At 43.2% G+C, this 17,730-nt stretch overlaps 1 protein-coding gene across 3 annotated transcripts in view; it reads right to left on the bottom strand.

Annotated features, from left to right (window-relative positions):
• klhdc8a (kelch domain containing 8A) overlaps positions 1-17,730 on the bottom strand; it is a 55,933-nt gene that overhangs the window by 15,474 nt on the left and 22,729 nt on the right. For all 3 annotated transcript variants that reach the window (XM_028003197.1, XM_028003195.1, XM_028003196.1), the window contains 4 exons: positions 6,394-6,703; positions 5,388-5,598; positions 2,198-2,362; positions 1,889-2,107 (listed from right to left, as the gene is read on the bottom strand). In XM_028003197.1, coding sequence (XP_027858998.1) covers positions 1,889-2,107; positions 2,198-2,362; positions 5,388-5,598; positions 6,394-6,558 — 760 coding nt within the window. In that variant the 5' untranslated portion in view covers positions 6,559-6,703. The remainder of the gene's footprint in view (positions 1-1,888; positions 2,108-2,197; positions 2,363-5,387; positions 5,599-6,393; positions 6,704-17,730) is intronic.

Below are 17,730 nucleotides of genomic sequence, written 5' to 3'. Positions count from 1 at the left end.
TACACTGTGTTCACTGTGCCATTGGAGAAACAACTTACCGTTACAGCTATTTATCTACCGACATCGGTGGCCATGCTAACTAGCCTAGCATTGGTGGGAGGCTATGTTGTGGTGAAGCAGCTGTAGCAGAAAGCAGGGTGAAAGTGGGGGAATGAAGGGGAGCGATGAACATGAGAGTGACTGACAGCGTTAAGCCCCTCCCCTGGCTCTGATTGATTGTTTCTGACTGAGGAGCTTGATTCCCCCCCCCACTTTTTCTCAGATTATCTGTCTTAAATCAAACTATCACCACATAATGATCATTTTAACAAATATGTAAAACCACATTTTTTATATATATATTTTTTCCTCATATTTAGCAGTACTTCTGCTACATCCTCCAGCTTTAAGCAGAACAATGTAAATGTGCCTCCGGCATCCTCAGCCGCTGCCGACACGTCGTCTCCACCTCTCCTGCGTCTCGTGCAGTTAAACTGAAAATCCCAAACTCGAGCTGACGTTTCTCTGGGACTGCAGCGGCCGTCCAGTTGTTCTTCTGTGGAATTAATGCTGATAAATGTGGCACCTTCTGGGCAGCAGGTTGCTGATGCACTTCAGAGGATTTTACCGACCCAGAGACGCACAAGGTAACCTGGATGTGAGCGCGTGAGTCACAGATGGAACCTTGGGGATTCTGAAAACGTTTGTAAGAATTTGAATGAAGCTACAACCATGAACAAAAAAGCCTTAACATGACGATGTTTGAGCCCCCAGCTAAGGTCAGCTATTTTATAACACAATTTTGACAAGCTACTCTGAGATGATGCTGTGTGCGTCAGCAGGCCCCAAAGATTCTGCAATTGTCAATAAAAAGAAAACACAAGGCAAGAGTCATTTTCAGCGTTTCTCAGCAACACGTCAGTTTCAGACCCTGCACAGAATAAACAGAGAGTGATGGAGAAGGCTTTATATTGAGCTTCTGGAGAAAACGCCGAAGGAGACAGGCTGCCACCCACAACTTCTCAGCAAGCTAACCGACTCCTGGAAGTGGAGCCCTGCTGATCGAACTCTGCTGCTCTACGTGGTTATCACGGCCGGCCGCAAAACGCCAACAATGCTCAACACGATCCCACTTCTCCAGTCGATTCAAACTGAACATTACAGAAAAAGTGGTGAAGATGTGTTCAAAACCTGCTGTTAAATTCAGATGACCTACAAACATGTTTTCTGTGTTAAGAAGTTATATTTTTTGAAACGATTTTTGTTTCATCATGTCATAGATACTGTATTAACACCAGAGATCAGAGTAAAAATATGCTAAAGTAGTGCTACTCTTACTTGGGTTCAAGTTCTAAGTACTCAAACCGGGACATTTTATTAATATTACTTCTGGTCATTAAAAATATATACATTCATAAAATTGAAATATTACTTTAACCACTGAATCTTCCAGGATGTAAGAATAATTTGGGGGTTAACTGCATGATCAGTATGGCACATATGCAGTTCACCGATTTATTGGCCAACTGATTTATCTGTGCCAATTTCCTTCATTTTGGGAGACTGGTGATCGACCGATACTTATGTGTGAAGCTGGTTTTATTTAACTCAGTAAAGGTCTAAAAATCAACCACTGTCCTCTTCTGCTCCCCTGACAGGTTTGACTGTTAGCCCCGCCCACCAGGTCATGTCTGCATGTTTGCAGTTAACAACAGTCGCCCCACTGTTGTTAACTCAGGGGCTTTATTGCTATATTTAGCCACATTTCAGACAAAAAAAAATATTTGTATCGGACAAAATCAGAATTGGCGATTTTAAAGGTCAGGCTTTTTTAAAGATTGGTGACTGGCCAAAACACTGCAATGGGTGCAAACAAAACCCCCTGAAGACAACACATGTGTTTCTGTACCTTGATTGGTATCAAAAATATTGACGTTCTTGGTGAACTTGGAGCTTTGGTGTCCTCCTCCTTGCCGTAATCCTCCCAGCAGACACAGCCTCCCAGCAGAATCCCACACCACACCCCCGTAGGTGCGCTTACACGGCAAAACAGGCAGCGAGGTCCAGGAGCGTGCTTCTGTGTCGTACACCTCAAAAGCTTTCACTGGTCGCTTACACTGGCGACCACCTGCAGGAAAACAATAGTGCGTGTTTTTTTTTCTTTTCTGGAAAAGGTGCCAAAAACAGAGCAGAAAGTTGGTTTATTCTGGAGAGTTACCTGCAACATAAAGCTTGTTGCCCAGCAGGTGGCAGTTGGCGTCGTAGCGAGGAGTCGGCATGGGAGGAAGTAGCGCCCAGACGTCCTTTCTGAGGTCGTACTGCTGCAGGACGCTGCGAGGGAGCAGGTCAGCGGCCATTCCTCCAACAGCCAGAGCACGGCTATCTACCACAGACAGACGTTTTAGGAAACTTCTCTTTAGTTGATCAGAACTGTTCATTATAATAAAAAAAGAATGCAACAACATTAATGTACAACAAATCCCTATTTAGTATTGGCAGATTCACGGATTCGCAGATTTCCCCCCCCCAGAAGATCAACGTATTCACAAATGTTTCCATGGAGCGTGTCTAAAATATTGAAAAGACAATTCAGCAGCGTTGGTTTTTCTGCGATGTTGTTTTTGATGTAAAGTAACTTTTAAAAAAAACCAAACAAAAAAAACTGTTTACATGTTGAAATTGTCACCATGTTGTGATGGTTTGTTATAAATGACACAAAACAATCGAGCTCCTCTGCCTTCTACCTAGAAGCAACCGATCAGAGCCAGGGGGCGGGTCTTAGCGCTGTCAATCACAATCGCAGTCGCTCCCCTTGCTCCTTTTGGTCTCTGCTACGCAGTAACTAGCATAGCCTGTTGTGAATGCTATTGCTAGCTAGCACGGCCATCGATGTCGGGAGATAAATGGTTTTCCTGTAACAGTAAGTTGTTTTTTCTGCAATGTTATATTTGACATAAGATCTATTTAAGGCACATTCTTAAAAGCAAGTCATGTTTTGGCTTTTGATATTCTGTAAGTGATTGCCTTGTGTATGAATGGTACCTTAGAAATAAAGTTGACCTGCCTGCACTGAGCCGGGTCAAAGACCTTTTCTTCAGGACCTGGACAACCTGCCTCTAACTGATGGTGCATAGTGTTGCATAGGGCTGAAACAATTAATACTGATTAATTGATAACTCAAAAATAATCGTGTGTCCTTAATAGCAGGTTTATTAGGACGCTCTCTCTGCTGCGTTCTTTTGGAAAACCGAGAGCGGCAGAGATACCAACGGCTTATAACCCAGTGAGGCTTATATATGTACGTTTCCTTTTTTTTTTTTTTTACTTTGTTGGTGCGGCTTATAGTGAGGTGCGCTCTATAGTCCGGAAAATATGGCATGTAAACAAACAAACAAAAATGTCCTTTTAAGCATGTTTTTCAGTCCAGCTATTAATCAGTTAATCCCAAAAAATATATGCTGAACCACTGAACATCTGAACTTTGTGGATTAGATTTATGTTTTCTTAGGTTTGCACAAGTTGCATCTGCAGTAATAAACACAAAGTCTCTAAAAAAAAAAAAATGGATTTCTCATCTTGTCAACACAGACGGCTCAACATTCCCACACTGGCACAGAACCTGTCCATCCTGTCCACATTCAACAAATTCATCCACTAAATTCACCAGTGGAATTTAGTGGATTCCACTGGTGGCCAGTTAAAGGCCTGCTGGCCAGTTAAAGGCCAGCAGTTTAACTGGGCCCAGGTCTCCTGGTACCCTAGTGAACATCCAGAGTTCTTTTTCTTTCTTTCTTTCTTTCTTTCTTTGCTGCGTCCTGAAGGATTCTCACATTTTTCTGACTTGGTCACACTACAGATGGCTGAAGAGGAGATTTTGGAACCGTTGCATGTCGTCTCGCAGCGTTTTGTGGCAACAGCATTTTGGACACAGCAGGTCTGCTGCGTTGTCTTGAAATCCATCCGGTTCTGGTCACATGGACGCTAAAGTATAAATAAATTAAGAACAGGCTGTTTTCAGCAGGTTTTTCCTCCGGTGACCGCGCCGGAGGCCAATATGAAAATACTTAACATCGGACAAAACCTGTTCCCTCGCTTCCAACTTTTTTTATAAATTTCAACTCGCCGGTGGAAACGGTGAGTTGGCTCGTGACAAAGCAAGAGCCTGTGACAGACGGGAGGAGGACAGGAGGCTCTGCTGCCGAATAAAAATGCAACAGTCAAACGTCTGGCACTTTGGAATGACACGTCAGGCACGAGAACGGAAAAGCGGGAAGAGGGCTGGAGCAAGAGAGGACGCAGCATTTATCATCAGACAGCGGAGGAAAGGAAGAATTTGCGTTGTTATGTTTTAACTTTGCTCATTTTTCAAGTGTCTCTGCGTTCGGCGGGAAAAGGTGTTAACTATGAAGATGAAACCTCGACACATTTTCATAAACTGACAGGGCGGGAGAAGTTTTAACACTTTAGATTTATTTGGGGAAAACAAAAACAATACCTAATTACCTGGAGTTTGTTATGTAATATAAATAAAGATTCTCAAAAATATTAATAACAAATGCTTCATTTAGTCAACACGAAAAGGAGTATTTGTTTTCATCTGTTTGCACCGATCGTTTGGTCAGACGGCGGACGGTTCTGTGGTCAGGAGGATTTGACCCATCGTTACATGTTACGCCTACGCTTCCTTTTTTTTTTCTTTCTTTCTTTTTTTTTAAGCTCATCAAAGATTTACAAGCGTTTGTAAAAAAAAAAAATTTAAAGCATCCCTCCCATCCAGGTCAGTCCACAGATGTTCCACGGGAGCTAAATCTGGGTTGTTTGGCTCGACATGAATTGAAGATGGCAGCTTCACAGGAGCGACAGAGTCTGGGAGGATCTGCTGGGATGAACGGGATAAACTGCAGGTGTGAAAAGCCTCAACATGCTCATCCGAGAAGACTGAGAGCTTTAACTGCTGCCAGCGGGGCTTCAAAGACCTCCAGCGCCTGCCACTTCTGCACCATATTTCATCCAGTTCTTCCCCTTTAATTTTTTTCTCATCACTTTACATAAACCTGTTCATTTGCACTTTTCTTTATAGAACAGAAGAGGCTAAACTTTAGCATGGCAGTTATTACCATGTTACAAAGTTTATTTCTGATGAGCAACAAGCCCATTGAACAAATGTGAGATGATTGGTGGTGATTTTTGTTTGGGCAATTTGATTTTAATCATATCAAATTGGACTTGATTAAAGCAGCTCCTTAATTAGACAAAATGAGAAAATTGTGGACATCTTTCCTTTTGTTTTCACTATTATCTGATTGAAGAGCTGCGCTCCTTTCTTCTTTGGAAACTGTTTTATTTTCACAGGATTCATAACTAGTAAGAAGATAAATCCAGAGGAGTTACTGCGTAACCGCGGATACCTTTCACAGTGATGGACACGCCCATCAGGGCCTCCCGCAGCGCGCTCCTCTTCCTCCACCTGCCTTCCTCCGTGTTGTACATCTCCACCACCTTCAGAGGGCGCTGGTCTTCTCCCACTCCGCCCACCACCAGGATCTGCTTCCCCAGCACGGCCACGGCCGCGCCTGCGCGGGGGGTGGGCATCGGGGCCAAGCCTATCCAGCGGTCCCCCTGAACACACAAAACGGTAAAAACGGTAAAAACACAAGGTAACGAGGGGATCATTTCTCCCTAATTAATAAATAAATAATAATAAGAATAATAATAAAATAAGAAAGATTTCCTGTGGAGGCTAGACTGAGCCACTTTGATTCCAAACATGTGTTTTCAAAATAACTATTTTCTTTTTGTTTTTCAAATGCTATATTCTTTAAAGTGTTGCTATGTTAATAAATATAAGAGTATAGAGTAATATTGTCACTGCTGCCACCACCTGTTTTGGAGGGGAACTGCTTGTTCCACAGTTGTGGAAACAACCAATCCCTTGGCAGGCATGGCGACAGGCCCCCCAAACCCCCCTCCGGCTACGCCCCTGCATTTCCTAACGGTCACCTTCTCATGTTGCTGTTTGTGGTTTAAGGCAGCAGCAGTTACTGAATTATATTATCACATCAAAAGTGTTAAGGTTTACTTTTATAACAATATTTTTACCATCTGCCAGAAATTGTTCACATGTAGGAATGTTGGGCTTGTAGTTTTCACCCAGAGGATTTTAGGTTAACAGAGTAAGAGTGCAGAAGTTTCAGAATGTACTGTACACATTCTATTATTTAAAAAAAAGAAAAAGCATAAAAAACCCATCAAGTTTAGTAAAAGAAAGAAAGAAAAAAAAAAGAAATCATTCCTAATATGATTATCATACCGAAGCATCTAATACGGCGCACTTCATTTCTAGAGAACATTAAAAAAAAAAGCCAAATATGTCTAATTATGCAGCATAAGCATCCAGGTGGTACTGATTGGTACCTCAGGAGAGTACAGGTCCAGTCCGGGGCACGGCCGCCCCGCAGCGTCGCAGCCCCCCAGCATGTACATCTGCCCCCCCACCTCAGACAGAGAGTGGTAGACGCGGCCGCAGGGCAGACGCGCCAGGCTCTGCCAGTGGAATTCGTTGGCACTGGGGAGCGCCATGACCAGAGGAGGGGTTCAGGAAACGGTGGGGTGGAGGAAACAGGAGCGGGAGAAGCTGGACCTCAGGTTCTGTTGAAGGTTTCTGCTGAGGAGTCAGAGGAACTTCAGGCCGCCTGGACGCTCTGTCATCTCAGCCTGCTGGGCCCTGCAGAACAGAGCAGCAGGAGGAAGAAGCCTGTTAGTATTTCCACATGCATCCCGGCACAGTGTGAAGCTCTGGCTCCTCCCATTATGCAACGTGAGCGTTTTCCACGGCAACACACCAAGGTCCAAAAGCGATGACTCGGTAAACTCTGCATTGTCTGAGCTCCAACTTTATGCTGCATTCTCCTTTCAGTCTAATTGTTGCTTCATCTGAAGCAATAAATGTATTTTAAAAAGCATAAGGTTGCAGCACTGACCCACACCACACCTGTTGAACAGCGGTAGTTCAGTGGAAGCCTGAACTACCAGTGAACTCCAGTGGTAGTTCAGCCTTCAAAAGCCGAACTACCACTGAAACTTTTTCACATGAGGTCATCTGACAACGTTGGATTTTTTTTGTTATTGTGATAAATCATTGGCGAGAAAGAAAGAAAGAAAAAAAAACACAACAGAAGTATAGGAAAAGAAAAAAATATTACTAATGTTAATAATGCTGTGTATGTGTTGTACTTTTTAAAACAATTGTTACAAAATGCTTCCCATGAAAACAATCAGTTAAAACAACACCATAAATGGCAGCAAAGGTATAACAAAGCAAATTAAAATAAATAAAAATGTATATTATACATCAGAGTTCAAGGAAGGACAGAGAAATAATTAGAAAAAATAACATGTATATTTAGGGGGATGAAGATGTTTTAAATATTGGATGGAAGAAAAAGGACTTGGAAAAATCAACAGTGGAAAATTTACCTGGAATAAATAAACAAATGAAAAACCAGAGCACTCAAGAATAAGAGTGTGACATGAAAATACTGGTTTAAGTAAAAAATTAAAGCATAAAAGATAAATTACAACACTCAAAAATGAAAGTAGAAATAAATATTTATATCCAATTAATCGATCAATTATTAAACGTATCTCTTCTTTTTATTATTTTGTTTCATTTACTGGCACAGTCATTTATTTGTCAAACTGCTTTTATGGCCCTGTAATTATTTGAATGACAGGGCAGTTAAATCATTAATCAATTTACATATTGATCTCAATTGTAGAAAACATTTTTTGGGGGGGAAAAAAGCATCAAAAAATGTGAACAGTGGGAGTGAAGAGTGAAGTCCGGTTTCATTGAAGTACATTATTGGGTAATTTTCCACTGTGTTGCTCTATGGGATAAAAATATGAGAAAATGTTAAAGGGTTTAAATATTCTGAAAAAAAGTTACAAGTCAGTATCTACAATTATTAAAGGGGCAAAATGATCCGTTTTGCAGGCACATAGTGCCATTTTGAAGCACAATTAAGTATCTATGTTACCTTCAGTTGTTATAAAAATGCTGTATTAATCAAATATGGATTTAAAGAAATTTGACATTGTATTTTAACTCTGCCTCTTTAAGAAACTCCTGCTCTTTCTGAAGCTCCGCCTTCAGGAAGTCATCACAACATGGCTCCTGTATTAACCCTTTACCAACATGTTTACCAGCGTTTCACTGAGAAGTAGCTCTTATAATGTAGTAGATGTGCAGTTCTAACGGGGGTTTGCTAATTGCTGCTGGCTAGTCTGAAGGAGCTGAGTGGGGGAGGGCAGCTCAGAGCAGGAGCTTCGTCTTGAAGGCGGTGCTAGATCCACCCAGACATTTTTCCACAGCTGAATGGTTGCCATGGAGATGAAAGAATTTCTCAAACATGCATAAGAGAAGGCAACACTCCAGCTATGTTTTTGATGAGAGAATGACATAACAAGATGTAAAGTAAAAACAAAAGAAGGCAATTTGACACAACACTGCCCCTTTAATTATTCAATATAAATTAAAGTAATGTTTAAACTTAATCTTTTAAGCAGAACAGCCTTTTATAAAGTCCTTTTAAAGCAGCACAGAAACTGATTCTTTTTTTCTTTCTTTGGTTTCTTGCTCCTGCAGACGCTCAGCAGGTTGATCCAGTCAGCCAGAGAAACGCTGGCCTGTGTCATCTAGCGCTCACCCCAGAGACGGAGGCCTGTCTCTCCACAGATGATTGGAGGAACTCTTCATCCATCCGGCTGTGATGCGGGCTGTCAGCTATCTGTCAGTGGAGGGAATAGTTCTTTTTTCACGCTCTGCTCACCATCCTCTGTTTCCCACTTTTGAATTTTACAATCAAATTGAAAACGTCTGCCTGTGTTTTCAGCCCTGCTGATCTTTTCCCCCCCCAAACACACTTATGTGATATATTGAACAAGAATTAGCAATATTAACGATTTCACGGGGGTGTGGCATCATTTCTTCATGTCACGTCATTTATGTGTCATGAAGTACACACACATCCTCATGACCCCAATTAATCTAATTAGATGACAGTGGCATAGTGATGAGTACAAAGAGGAAGCTAAGGGCAGACGTTAGATTTTAAAATTTTAAAGTTTTGAAAACATTTCAAAACTTTAAAATGTATACACACAAAGTGATTCTGATTTATTGTTCCATTACAATAAATACTTTAGAGCATTTTAGCAGCTATAGGAGACAAAATAGGCATTAATATCCAGCTTGGTTGCCTAAAAAGTTCGGTTTATTTGGGGAGGTGTGAATGCAAGATATAATTGTGATGTGGACCGAAAAAAGCAAACTCTGGTGCAGTTCCAATGCATTATGTAAACGCCAAGTAATCATATACACGCTTGGACCGCTTCCTTTTGGAGCAGGAAGCAGGAAGTGGACTACAACGCAGGGCATTTCCAGGATAAATTCAATCAAAACAAACGCTCCAGTCTAGCGCTGCCAGTAGAGATGGCTCGTGGTCTTTACTAAAGACAAAAGAGAAATCCTACAATCGTTAAAATCTGACATTTTTCCTCAGAAGGTTGTTGCACTCAGTGTCTTCTTCAGTGTTAGGATATTTGCCCCAGAAAATAGACCCAAATTTCTTTGTAAGATTTTCAGTTTTTGCAGTGCAGTGTAAGAGTTATGACATCATTTAATTTCTCTTTGGGTTCAATAAAGCATTTCTGAATTCTACTAAGTAGGAAACCTCTGAATGCAGCAGCTTGCTGTGAATTTGTATTTTGGTTTTCAGTTTGCAGCAGCAGGAGTGAAACAGCGTGCCACAGTGCTGGGAGGATGTTTACTTGCAAGAAGAAATCAAAAACCATGAATCCTTTTCCAGCTTGGTAACACAGGAAAATCCAATTTCTCAGTATTTGACCTCAGATACAGTCACTGGCTGACTGACTGTCAGATCTCCAGCTAAACTCTGTGAGTTTCCACTCACACACCGTTCTCACTCCAGGAAAACTTTATTACTTTGAGGACTTTTATTTAACCAGCTAATTTAGGTATCGTTCTTTTTACTCTGAACCAACTTGTCACACAGCTAAAGTTAACACAACCTACCATAACACAGGACAGACCGGAGCAGCTGTCCTTACACACCTTTCACCAACAATCTGTTTGTTTTCCTCCAACCTGAACTCTTCATCTCCTCCTCATAAAAAGCAGCTGTGGCCTTGCAGACTGATCTGCCATCTCTCCTGTTAAATCTCCTATCTTTGTTGCTGTGATGTCAGGCGCCTGTATTCTTTTTTATTATTATATTTTTTCTCCCGCCCTGTCATCCCTCAAAGCTTTCTGTTTCCTGCACGTAACCCACTTCTGGTGCCTTCATGCATGTTTTTTTTGTTTTTTGTTTTCCTTTCCAGGGAGGAACGGGGGTGGAGGTTTATCACTGATTAGAGGGAGGAAGCTTGGAGAATAAACTCACAATGCATCGCGGGGCTTTATTGCCACTGCCTCTGCCTTAAATTGTGGCCGTGAAAACAACCTTCTGTGTCACGCAGACGGCGAGCGACACTAACCGTGACCGCTGGAGTCGGGCGGCTTTTCAGGACGCGGGAAGGACTTTAGACTCAAATTGGACTTCCGTGATTTAAACAGAAGAGTATTTCAGCAGTTTTTCCTTTTGAGCTCCACATCCCCCCTTCCCCAATCTCCCCTGCACCCCCACTCTGTCTGCTTTATTATTGCGCTTCATCTACCTGTCACACCTTTGATCACCTCGCAGGCGCCCGAATAAAGAACAAAGAGGAAAGACAAAGAAGAGCGTCCTTCAAAATAAAATCTCCCTCTTTTTTTTCTTTTCCAAAGAGCGAGGACAGGTTGCCATAGAAACAGTTGGGTTCCTCTCTCTTTTCCCCACACAAGTCTTTTTTTTTCTTTTTCTTTTGCACATGATTGCTTACCGCTCGGTTCCCTGTTAATAAGGAACAAGGATGGAAACCAAAGGAGGAGCCGCCCTCCGACAAGCCGAGCCCGGCTTGTCGGAGCTGGCTTCAGGAGCGGGAGCCGGCTCGCAGGGCGCGTTAATCGGCAATCTGTAACCAATTTAGGTTGCCGTATCATTATTTATTCTTTCTTTTAATTAGCTGCTCGAGCAGCTTGAGATCAACAGTAAGCCCACCAGCATCCTCTGAAGTGATTCACAATCAGCATGCTTCCAAGTTACAACTTTTAATTAGGCTGTGTTTCCGCCCTCCCTGCGATTCGCACTCTAAACGGGGAAGACCCGCTCTGGAAACCGGAGCACAGCGAGAAGCGTCTTTATGTTCATAACCGTCTCTCCAGGTTTGATGAGCAGCAGAACCGGCTTGAGGGATAACTCTAGTCTGAGGCTGTTTTCACAACTGATAGTCCAGTAGACTTGCTTCGATTGGGGAGCAAAGTTACAACATTTTTTTTTTTTTTTTTCTTTCGAAAAGTATTTATTGTTACTGTAAGCATTTAAAAAATTACATTATTTCAGTTATACAGAAATTTTCAATAACTTACAAAATCATCAGTTCAGACTAAAAGAAGCTAAGAACAAGAATATAAAACACAAAATCTCTGTGCGTTAAAAGTTGAGCAGGACCGGGGTGACCCCTTCCCAAGTCCGGAGCCGTCCCGTCCTTCCAAACAGCGCTGGTGCTCAGAGGGGAAACCTGCCCTGAAGCTCCTTCCCTCCTGCCTCACCCGGAGAGCCAGGCCGCCGCTGCTTGGACCTCTGTTCGTGGAGCGCCGGCTCCTTCGTCCACGGAGGCGCAGGCGATTCTTCTTGGTGGCTGTGTCCTTGGCGCGCCACCTGCAGCCCTTGATGTTGTTCTTTTTGCTGCCGCCATCCGGATCACAGCCACGGGGGGCATCTGCCTGCGCCTGCTCACCAGCAAGTTTCTGGAGGTCCAAATGGCGTCTTTGATGGTGGCTAGGGTGAGCCAGATCTCAGCAAAGTCCTTTTTCGTTATTTTCTGCTGGCTCACCCCGTACAGCACTAGCTGCCCATGGAGGACCTCCTTTGCTGGCAAGTGTGGGAATTGCAAGGAGCCGGCTTTTGCCCACAGGTCCACAGCAGCGCTGCACTCCCACAGCAGGTGCCTCACCGACTCCGGCGCGCCACAACCGGGTCGGGGGCAGATGGACGTTGCAGACATGCCGCGGGAGTGCATAACGGCTCTGACTGGCAGGATCCCATGAGCCACCATCCATGACAGGTCCTGGAGTCTGTTTGAAAGGACGGGATGGCTCACGTTGCGCCAAACGGTGGAGGCATCTCCATACAGGAGGCCGCGCACTGGAGTCACTGGTTCCCGGCCCTGCACAACAGAAATAATAAGACGATGATTTGTTAAAATCTTGCTCTCCTCTCCTTCCAATCTAAAATGTTCTAAAAATTTCCGTATAAAAGCATATGCTGGAGGAAGGTTAAAAGCTACTGGAGTTCTAAAATCACTTTTTATCATTTTTAGTTTTCTAAGATAGGACCCACACCAGAATCTGGTCATCGTGTTTGTTTTGTTATTGCTGGAAAGGTTCATTGCTTGTTTCAGGTGCGTGCTCGTATAATGGCTGCCTAAAAACAAGTGAAGGTCTGGGACTCCTTTTCCTCCTTTTTCTTTGGGTTTGTACATGATTTCTCTTTTTATCCTTTCCCATTTAGAGTTCCATATGAAATAAAAAATGGCTCGTTGTAGTTCTAAAAACACTCTCTTAGGAGGGATAAAAACAGCACTGGTGAGTAAAAACACTGGTAAAATCACAGCTTTAACTATTAAAATCTTTTCTTCTATCGTAAGGTTCCTCATCCCCCAGAATCCCAGTCGCTGTTTTACTCTTCTTGTTATTTCAATCCAGTTTGTCTTTCCTTCTCCATGTTTGTCAAATTTTACTCCCAGTATTTTTTGTTCTTCTTCCGTTACTTGAAACTGACATCCTAATTTTTCATTCTCTTTCCATGGTCCATAAAATTTTGCTTTTGTTTTTTCTTTGTTTAATTTTGACCCTGATGCTTTCCCAAACCAATCGGTTAATTGAAAAATCCTATCTATTGATAAAAGATCTGTACATAAAATGTTAAAATCATCCATGTATAAAAGACATTTCGCTACCTGCCCTCCACTCCCCGGTATCGTTACACCTAAAATCTGTGGGTCCCTTCTCAAGATCTGCGCCAGCGGCTCGACGCAGGCCACATAGAGAAGGGCGGATAACGGACAACCCTGACGGACACCGCAGTTCACTTTCACTGCTTTTGTCAGAAACCCGTTAACCATGAATCTGCTGGAGATGTTTCGGTACAGCAGTCCCACCCACGCTACGAACCTCCCAGGAAAACCCATTTTTTGCAGTACCTGGAAGAGGTACTGGTGCGAGACCCGATCAAACGCTTTCTCGAAATCTAGATTTAGGACTATCAGCCGAATGTGTCTGTCTCTCGCAAAACAGATGGTGTCTCGGATCAGTACCAGGCTGTCCGTGATCCTCCTTCCCGGGACGGCGCAGGCTTGATCCGGGTGGATTAGATCCCCCAACACTCGACGCATCCTGGCTGCTAAAAGTCTACTAAAAATCTTACAATCAACGTTTAAAAGGGTAATCGGTCTCCAGTTTTTAAGATCTGTCTTGTCTTTGTCTTTATATAAAAGTGTAACAATTCCTGTTCTAAAACTATCGGGGAGTGTGTCTAGTTTGCTAAAATCAGTAAAAACAGTAAGTAAATCCGGTGCTAAAATATCGTAAAAGGTTAAATAAAATTCTATAGGGAGTCCGTCTGAGCCTGGAGACTTTCCTCTTTTAAAACTTCTCACTGACTGAAAAAGCTCTAAAAGGGTAAAATCCTGCTCTAAAAAACTACTTTCTTCTATACTTTTCTCAAGGAAATTTAAAGTTTCTTTTATATTTTTTCCTTTTACCATTTTTTCTGAGTACAAATCACTATAGTATTTTTCAATTACTTTTTTCTTTTCTTCTATGTTAGAAGCAATGTTTCCATTTTCTGACTTTAAATCAGAGATAAAACTTGGATTGTTTAGAATTTTCTTAAAAAAGTATCTGTTACATTTTTCTCCTTCTTCTATTTCTCTCTCTCTGCTTCTTAATATTACTCCCTTACTCTTTATTTCTGCTAAAATGCTCATTTCTTTTTTTACTTCTCTTATTTCTTTATTAAAATCCATTCCCTTTTGATTTAGAAAATAATATCTTTGTAATCTTTTCTGCAGCCCCATCATGCATCTCTGTTCTTTTCTCTTTTTATTTTTCCCTGCTTGTCGAAAGAAAGTCTGGGTCCTACCTTTCACCATCTCCCACCACTGTGCTCGTGTTTCGTACAGGTCTTGGAGGGTCTGCCACTCGTGGTACCGCTCCCGGTACTGGCCGACCAGAACCTGGTCTTCCAGCAGGGAGCGGTTGAGTTTCCACAGACCTCTCCCGGTCGTCGCACCTGAAGGAAGTGAAAGCGTGCAGGACAGAAGGAGGTGATCAGAAAAGAAAGCTGGTGACAATCTAGCATCAGTTAGGGCGCAATCCCTGATGAAGAAATAATCAATGCGAGAGGCCATAGAGCCATCACCACTGAACCAGGTGTGGCCCTCCTCTCCAGGATGCATAGTTCTAAAACAGTCCACTAGTTTAAAATCCCTAACGATTCTCTGTAATAAAAGTGATGTTTTGTCTACCTTAAAATCCTGTCTATTTCTTTTCCTATCTTTTCTAGATAAAATGCAATTAAAATCCCCCCCAATTATTAAAGGTTTTGTTCCCAGCATGTGGGGCTGCAGTTCCTCTAAAAAGTCATACCTGTCGTGTTTGTCATTAAAGCCATAAATATTTAAGAGGTTAAAATCCTGTCCGTTAAAAGTCAGATTTGCTAAAAGTGCTCGTCCCTCTCTCACCACGGTGCTCCCCTTCACCAAGATGTGCGGGTTGTTTATTAAAATGGCCACGCCGTCATTTTTATTTTCATTGGAGCCGCTCCATATAGACGGCCGTGGCCACAAGTCCTGCCACCGGGTGTAATTCTTTAAAAACGGGAGTGAACATTCTTGTAGTAAAAACACATCTGACTGTACGGAGGTTAAAAAGGATAAAACACTCTGGGCTCTAACTCGCGACTTCACACTTCTAACATTGATGGTTGAGAAAGTGAGAGTCATGAGTATGATGGCTAAAATCGAGTACGACATTTTAAAGGATTAAAAACAAGATAATACTAAATTAAACCCATGCTAAAAAACGGGCGGTTATTTAAAACAAGGCGGGTTCAGAGACTGTCCTGTGAACAGAGCTCTTCCTTCCCACATGGTGGTGCAGGTCGGGTTGGAGCTCCATTCCCCCTTCGGACTCTCGGTGTCGGCCGTCTTTCTAAAGCCGTTACCTTGTTTGGGTCCTCCGGGGTTGATTGGTGAGCAAAGTCTAGGAACGAGACCTCATTGGATGAGCCAGCAAGGAAGGCTCTGGATTCCTCTCCGAAAGAACCGAAGAGTTCCTCCAGCCTTCCTCTCTTCCCTACCTTGGGGGTAAGGTCGGGAGGTGACTCAGATGCCGGCCTCTTAGCCAGCTGGGCGTCGGGGAGGGGGGCATCATCGCTGCTGTCCGTCTGTTCTTCCTCAGAGTCCGAGCTAGCTCCGCCTTCGGTTAGCATCTCCCCCCCCTCACTGGATGTTTCGGTCTGGGGGGGGGGCTTCGTTCCCCTCCCCGCTTCCCGCCCTCTCCTCCTCTCCTCCAATCAGAGGACCTGGTGGGAGATTTGAATTTTTCGACCCAGCTGCGTCCACTTGCTCATTAACCGTTTCCGTTAGCGTCTCTTTTCCTTTTTTCAATTTATTCGCAAACGATTTTGGACAGTCTCTGAACAAATGATCCTGTCCACCACACAAATTACATTTCCGCCCGTTCGTACATTCATCAAACGTGTGTCCCACTTCTCGACATTTTCCACAGAATACTTTTTCACAAGTTTCGGCCAGATGACCATGCTCGCCATACTTCCGACACAGTTTGGGTTGGCCTTGATAGTGAATGTAGCCCCTGTTCTCCCCCAGGACTATCATTGAGGGGAGATGCTTCAGGCCCTGGAAGCCTTGGGGGTCTTCCCATTGTTTAATGGGGACCCGCCAAGCACAGTTCCAGATGCCGTCCACATCCCGCACCTTCATAGCCTGGCCTCTCACAGTGCAGTGTCTACCCAGCCACATACAGATGTCTTCAGCACTGACAGTCTCATTGAACATCCTGACAATCACCGTTTTCAGGGAGTTGTCAGTCAGTTTCTCGACGTCAAAAGCTGAAAACTGGGTCTTAGCATTTTCAAACCGTGTCCAAAACTCCTTAAGAAGTGCGGCAGAGCAAAAACTTACGTCATATCCCTTATTGAAAGGCAGGGTAAGGATACAATTCAGGTCATCTGGCCGAAACTTCAGCACCTGCTGAATTAGCTTCCTGGAAAAGTCCAATCTCGTTACTCTATTTCCTTCTTCTTTTTCCTTAAATAAAAATCGAACACTGTGGTGCCTCCGCATGCCGGCATGGCTAGCCGCCATGGTGGAGGCACCACCAGTTAAAGGTTTAAAACCTTTACTAAAAACAATAAATAGTTAATAAACACCAATAAATACAAATAAAAGGTAAAAGATATTTTCCACTACTTAGTGGTCAATATCTCAACCGGGGACAAGATTTACTGAACCTCTAAATCAGTGGCAACAGCCAAGTCACAAAGACTACCGCTATCACCACCCAAAGGAGGGGACCGCTGTCTTAGCCAAAAGGCCGAGAAGTTACAACATTTGCTACACTTTCAGCTGATGGGGTTCTCTTTCACACTGGACTGTCAAGACCAAACAAACAATTTGACAAATCTGTTCCCCTCTTCACCTGTGGTGGCAATGGATGCACCAAGTGAGGGAAACAACACAACAACATCTGAAGAAGACACAACAGCCTCACAAACCGCAAGCAAAAATGGAGTCGCGTCAGATGTTAGCGGTTGTAGGATTTCTCTTTTGTCTTTGGTAAAACGCTCCTGACAAAACACAGGCTTGTTTTGGTTGTATTTACCCAGAATGCCTGGCGCTGTTGTCTGCTTCCTACCTTTGGAGCGGTCTCTGGTCAGTTTGCTTTCACATGCGTTGGAACCAAACCAGAGTTCACTTTAACCGAACCCAAACCGAGGTTTGTACTCAGACCAGATTGGGGCTGTTGTGGAGGTAGATGAGGGACCAGCCCACTATCAGTGTATAAAAAACCTCAAATAATGGAAACAGTTATTGATTATGCTACCTATTTACCCAGGAGAAGCAGTTGAAAAAGTTCAGTGAGAGAGACAATATTTGACACAAATGTGTTGGAATAGCTAAACTGACGGAACTGGATCCTTCTTTTGACTTCGTCCATTTTGAATCAAAGTTGTTCCAGCGTCTCTGTTCTCCAGACAGCAGGCCAGTCAGGGTGAGCCGTGAGGAGCCACTGTACTGGGAGAGATTCAGGACTTGATCCAGTTTGGTGATTTTTGTGAAGTGCAACAAAAAGCGGACATGAGTTTAGTCCTCACCGTCACATTTTCTAGACTGTGACAAAACACCATCTGCATGTAGAGAGAGAAGACAAGCAGTTCCCGCCACAACTAGAGTGTTACCAAGGCAACCGGGGACAATAGAGACAATAGAGTCTTACATGAAGCAAATCAGAGGACGGGATATTAAACCGTCATAAGTCATTTGTTAAATCTCAGCACCACTAGA

The sequence above is a fragment of the Xiphophorus couchianus genome, chromosome 20 (genome assembly GCF_001444195.1).
Source record: "Xiphophorus couchianus chromosome 20, X_couchianus-1.0, whole genome shotgun sequence".
NCBI lineage: Eukaryota > Metazoa > Chordata > Actinopteri > Cyprinodontiformes > Poeciliidae > Xiphophorus > Xiphophorus couchianus.
This window is presented reverse-complemented; position numbering and strand designations above follow the sequence as displayed.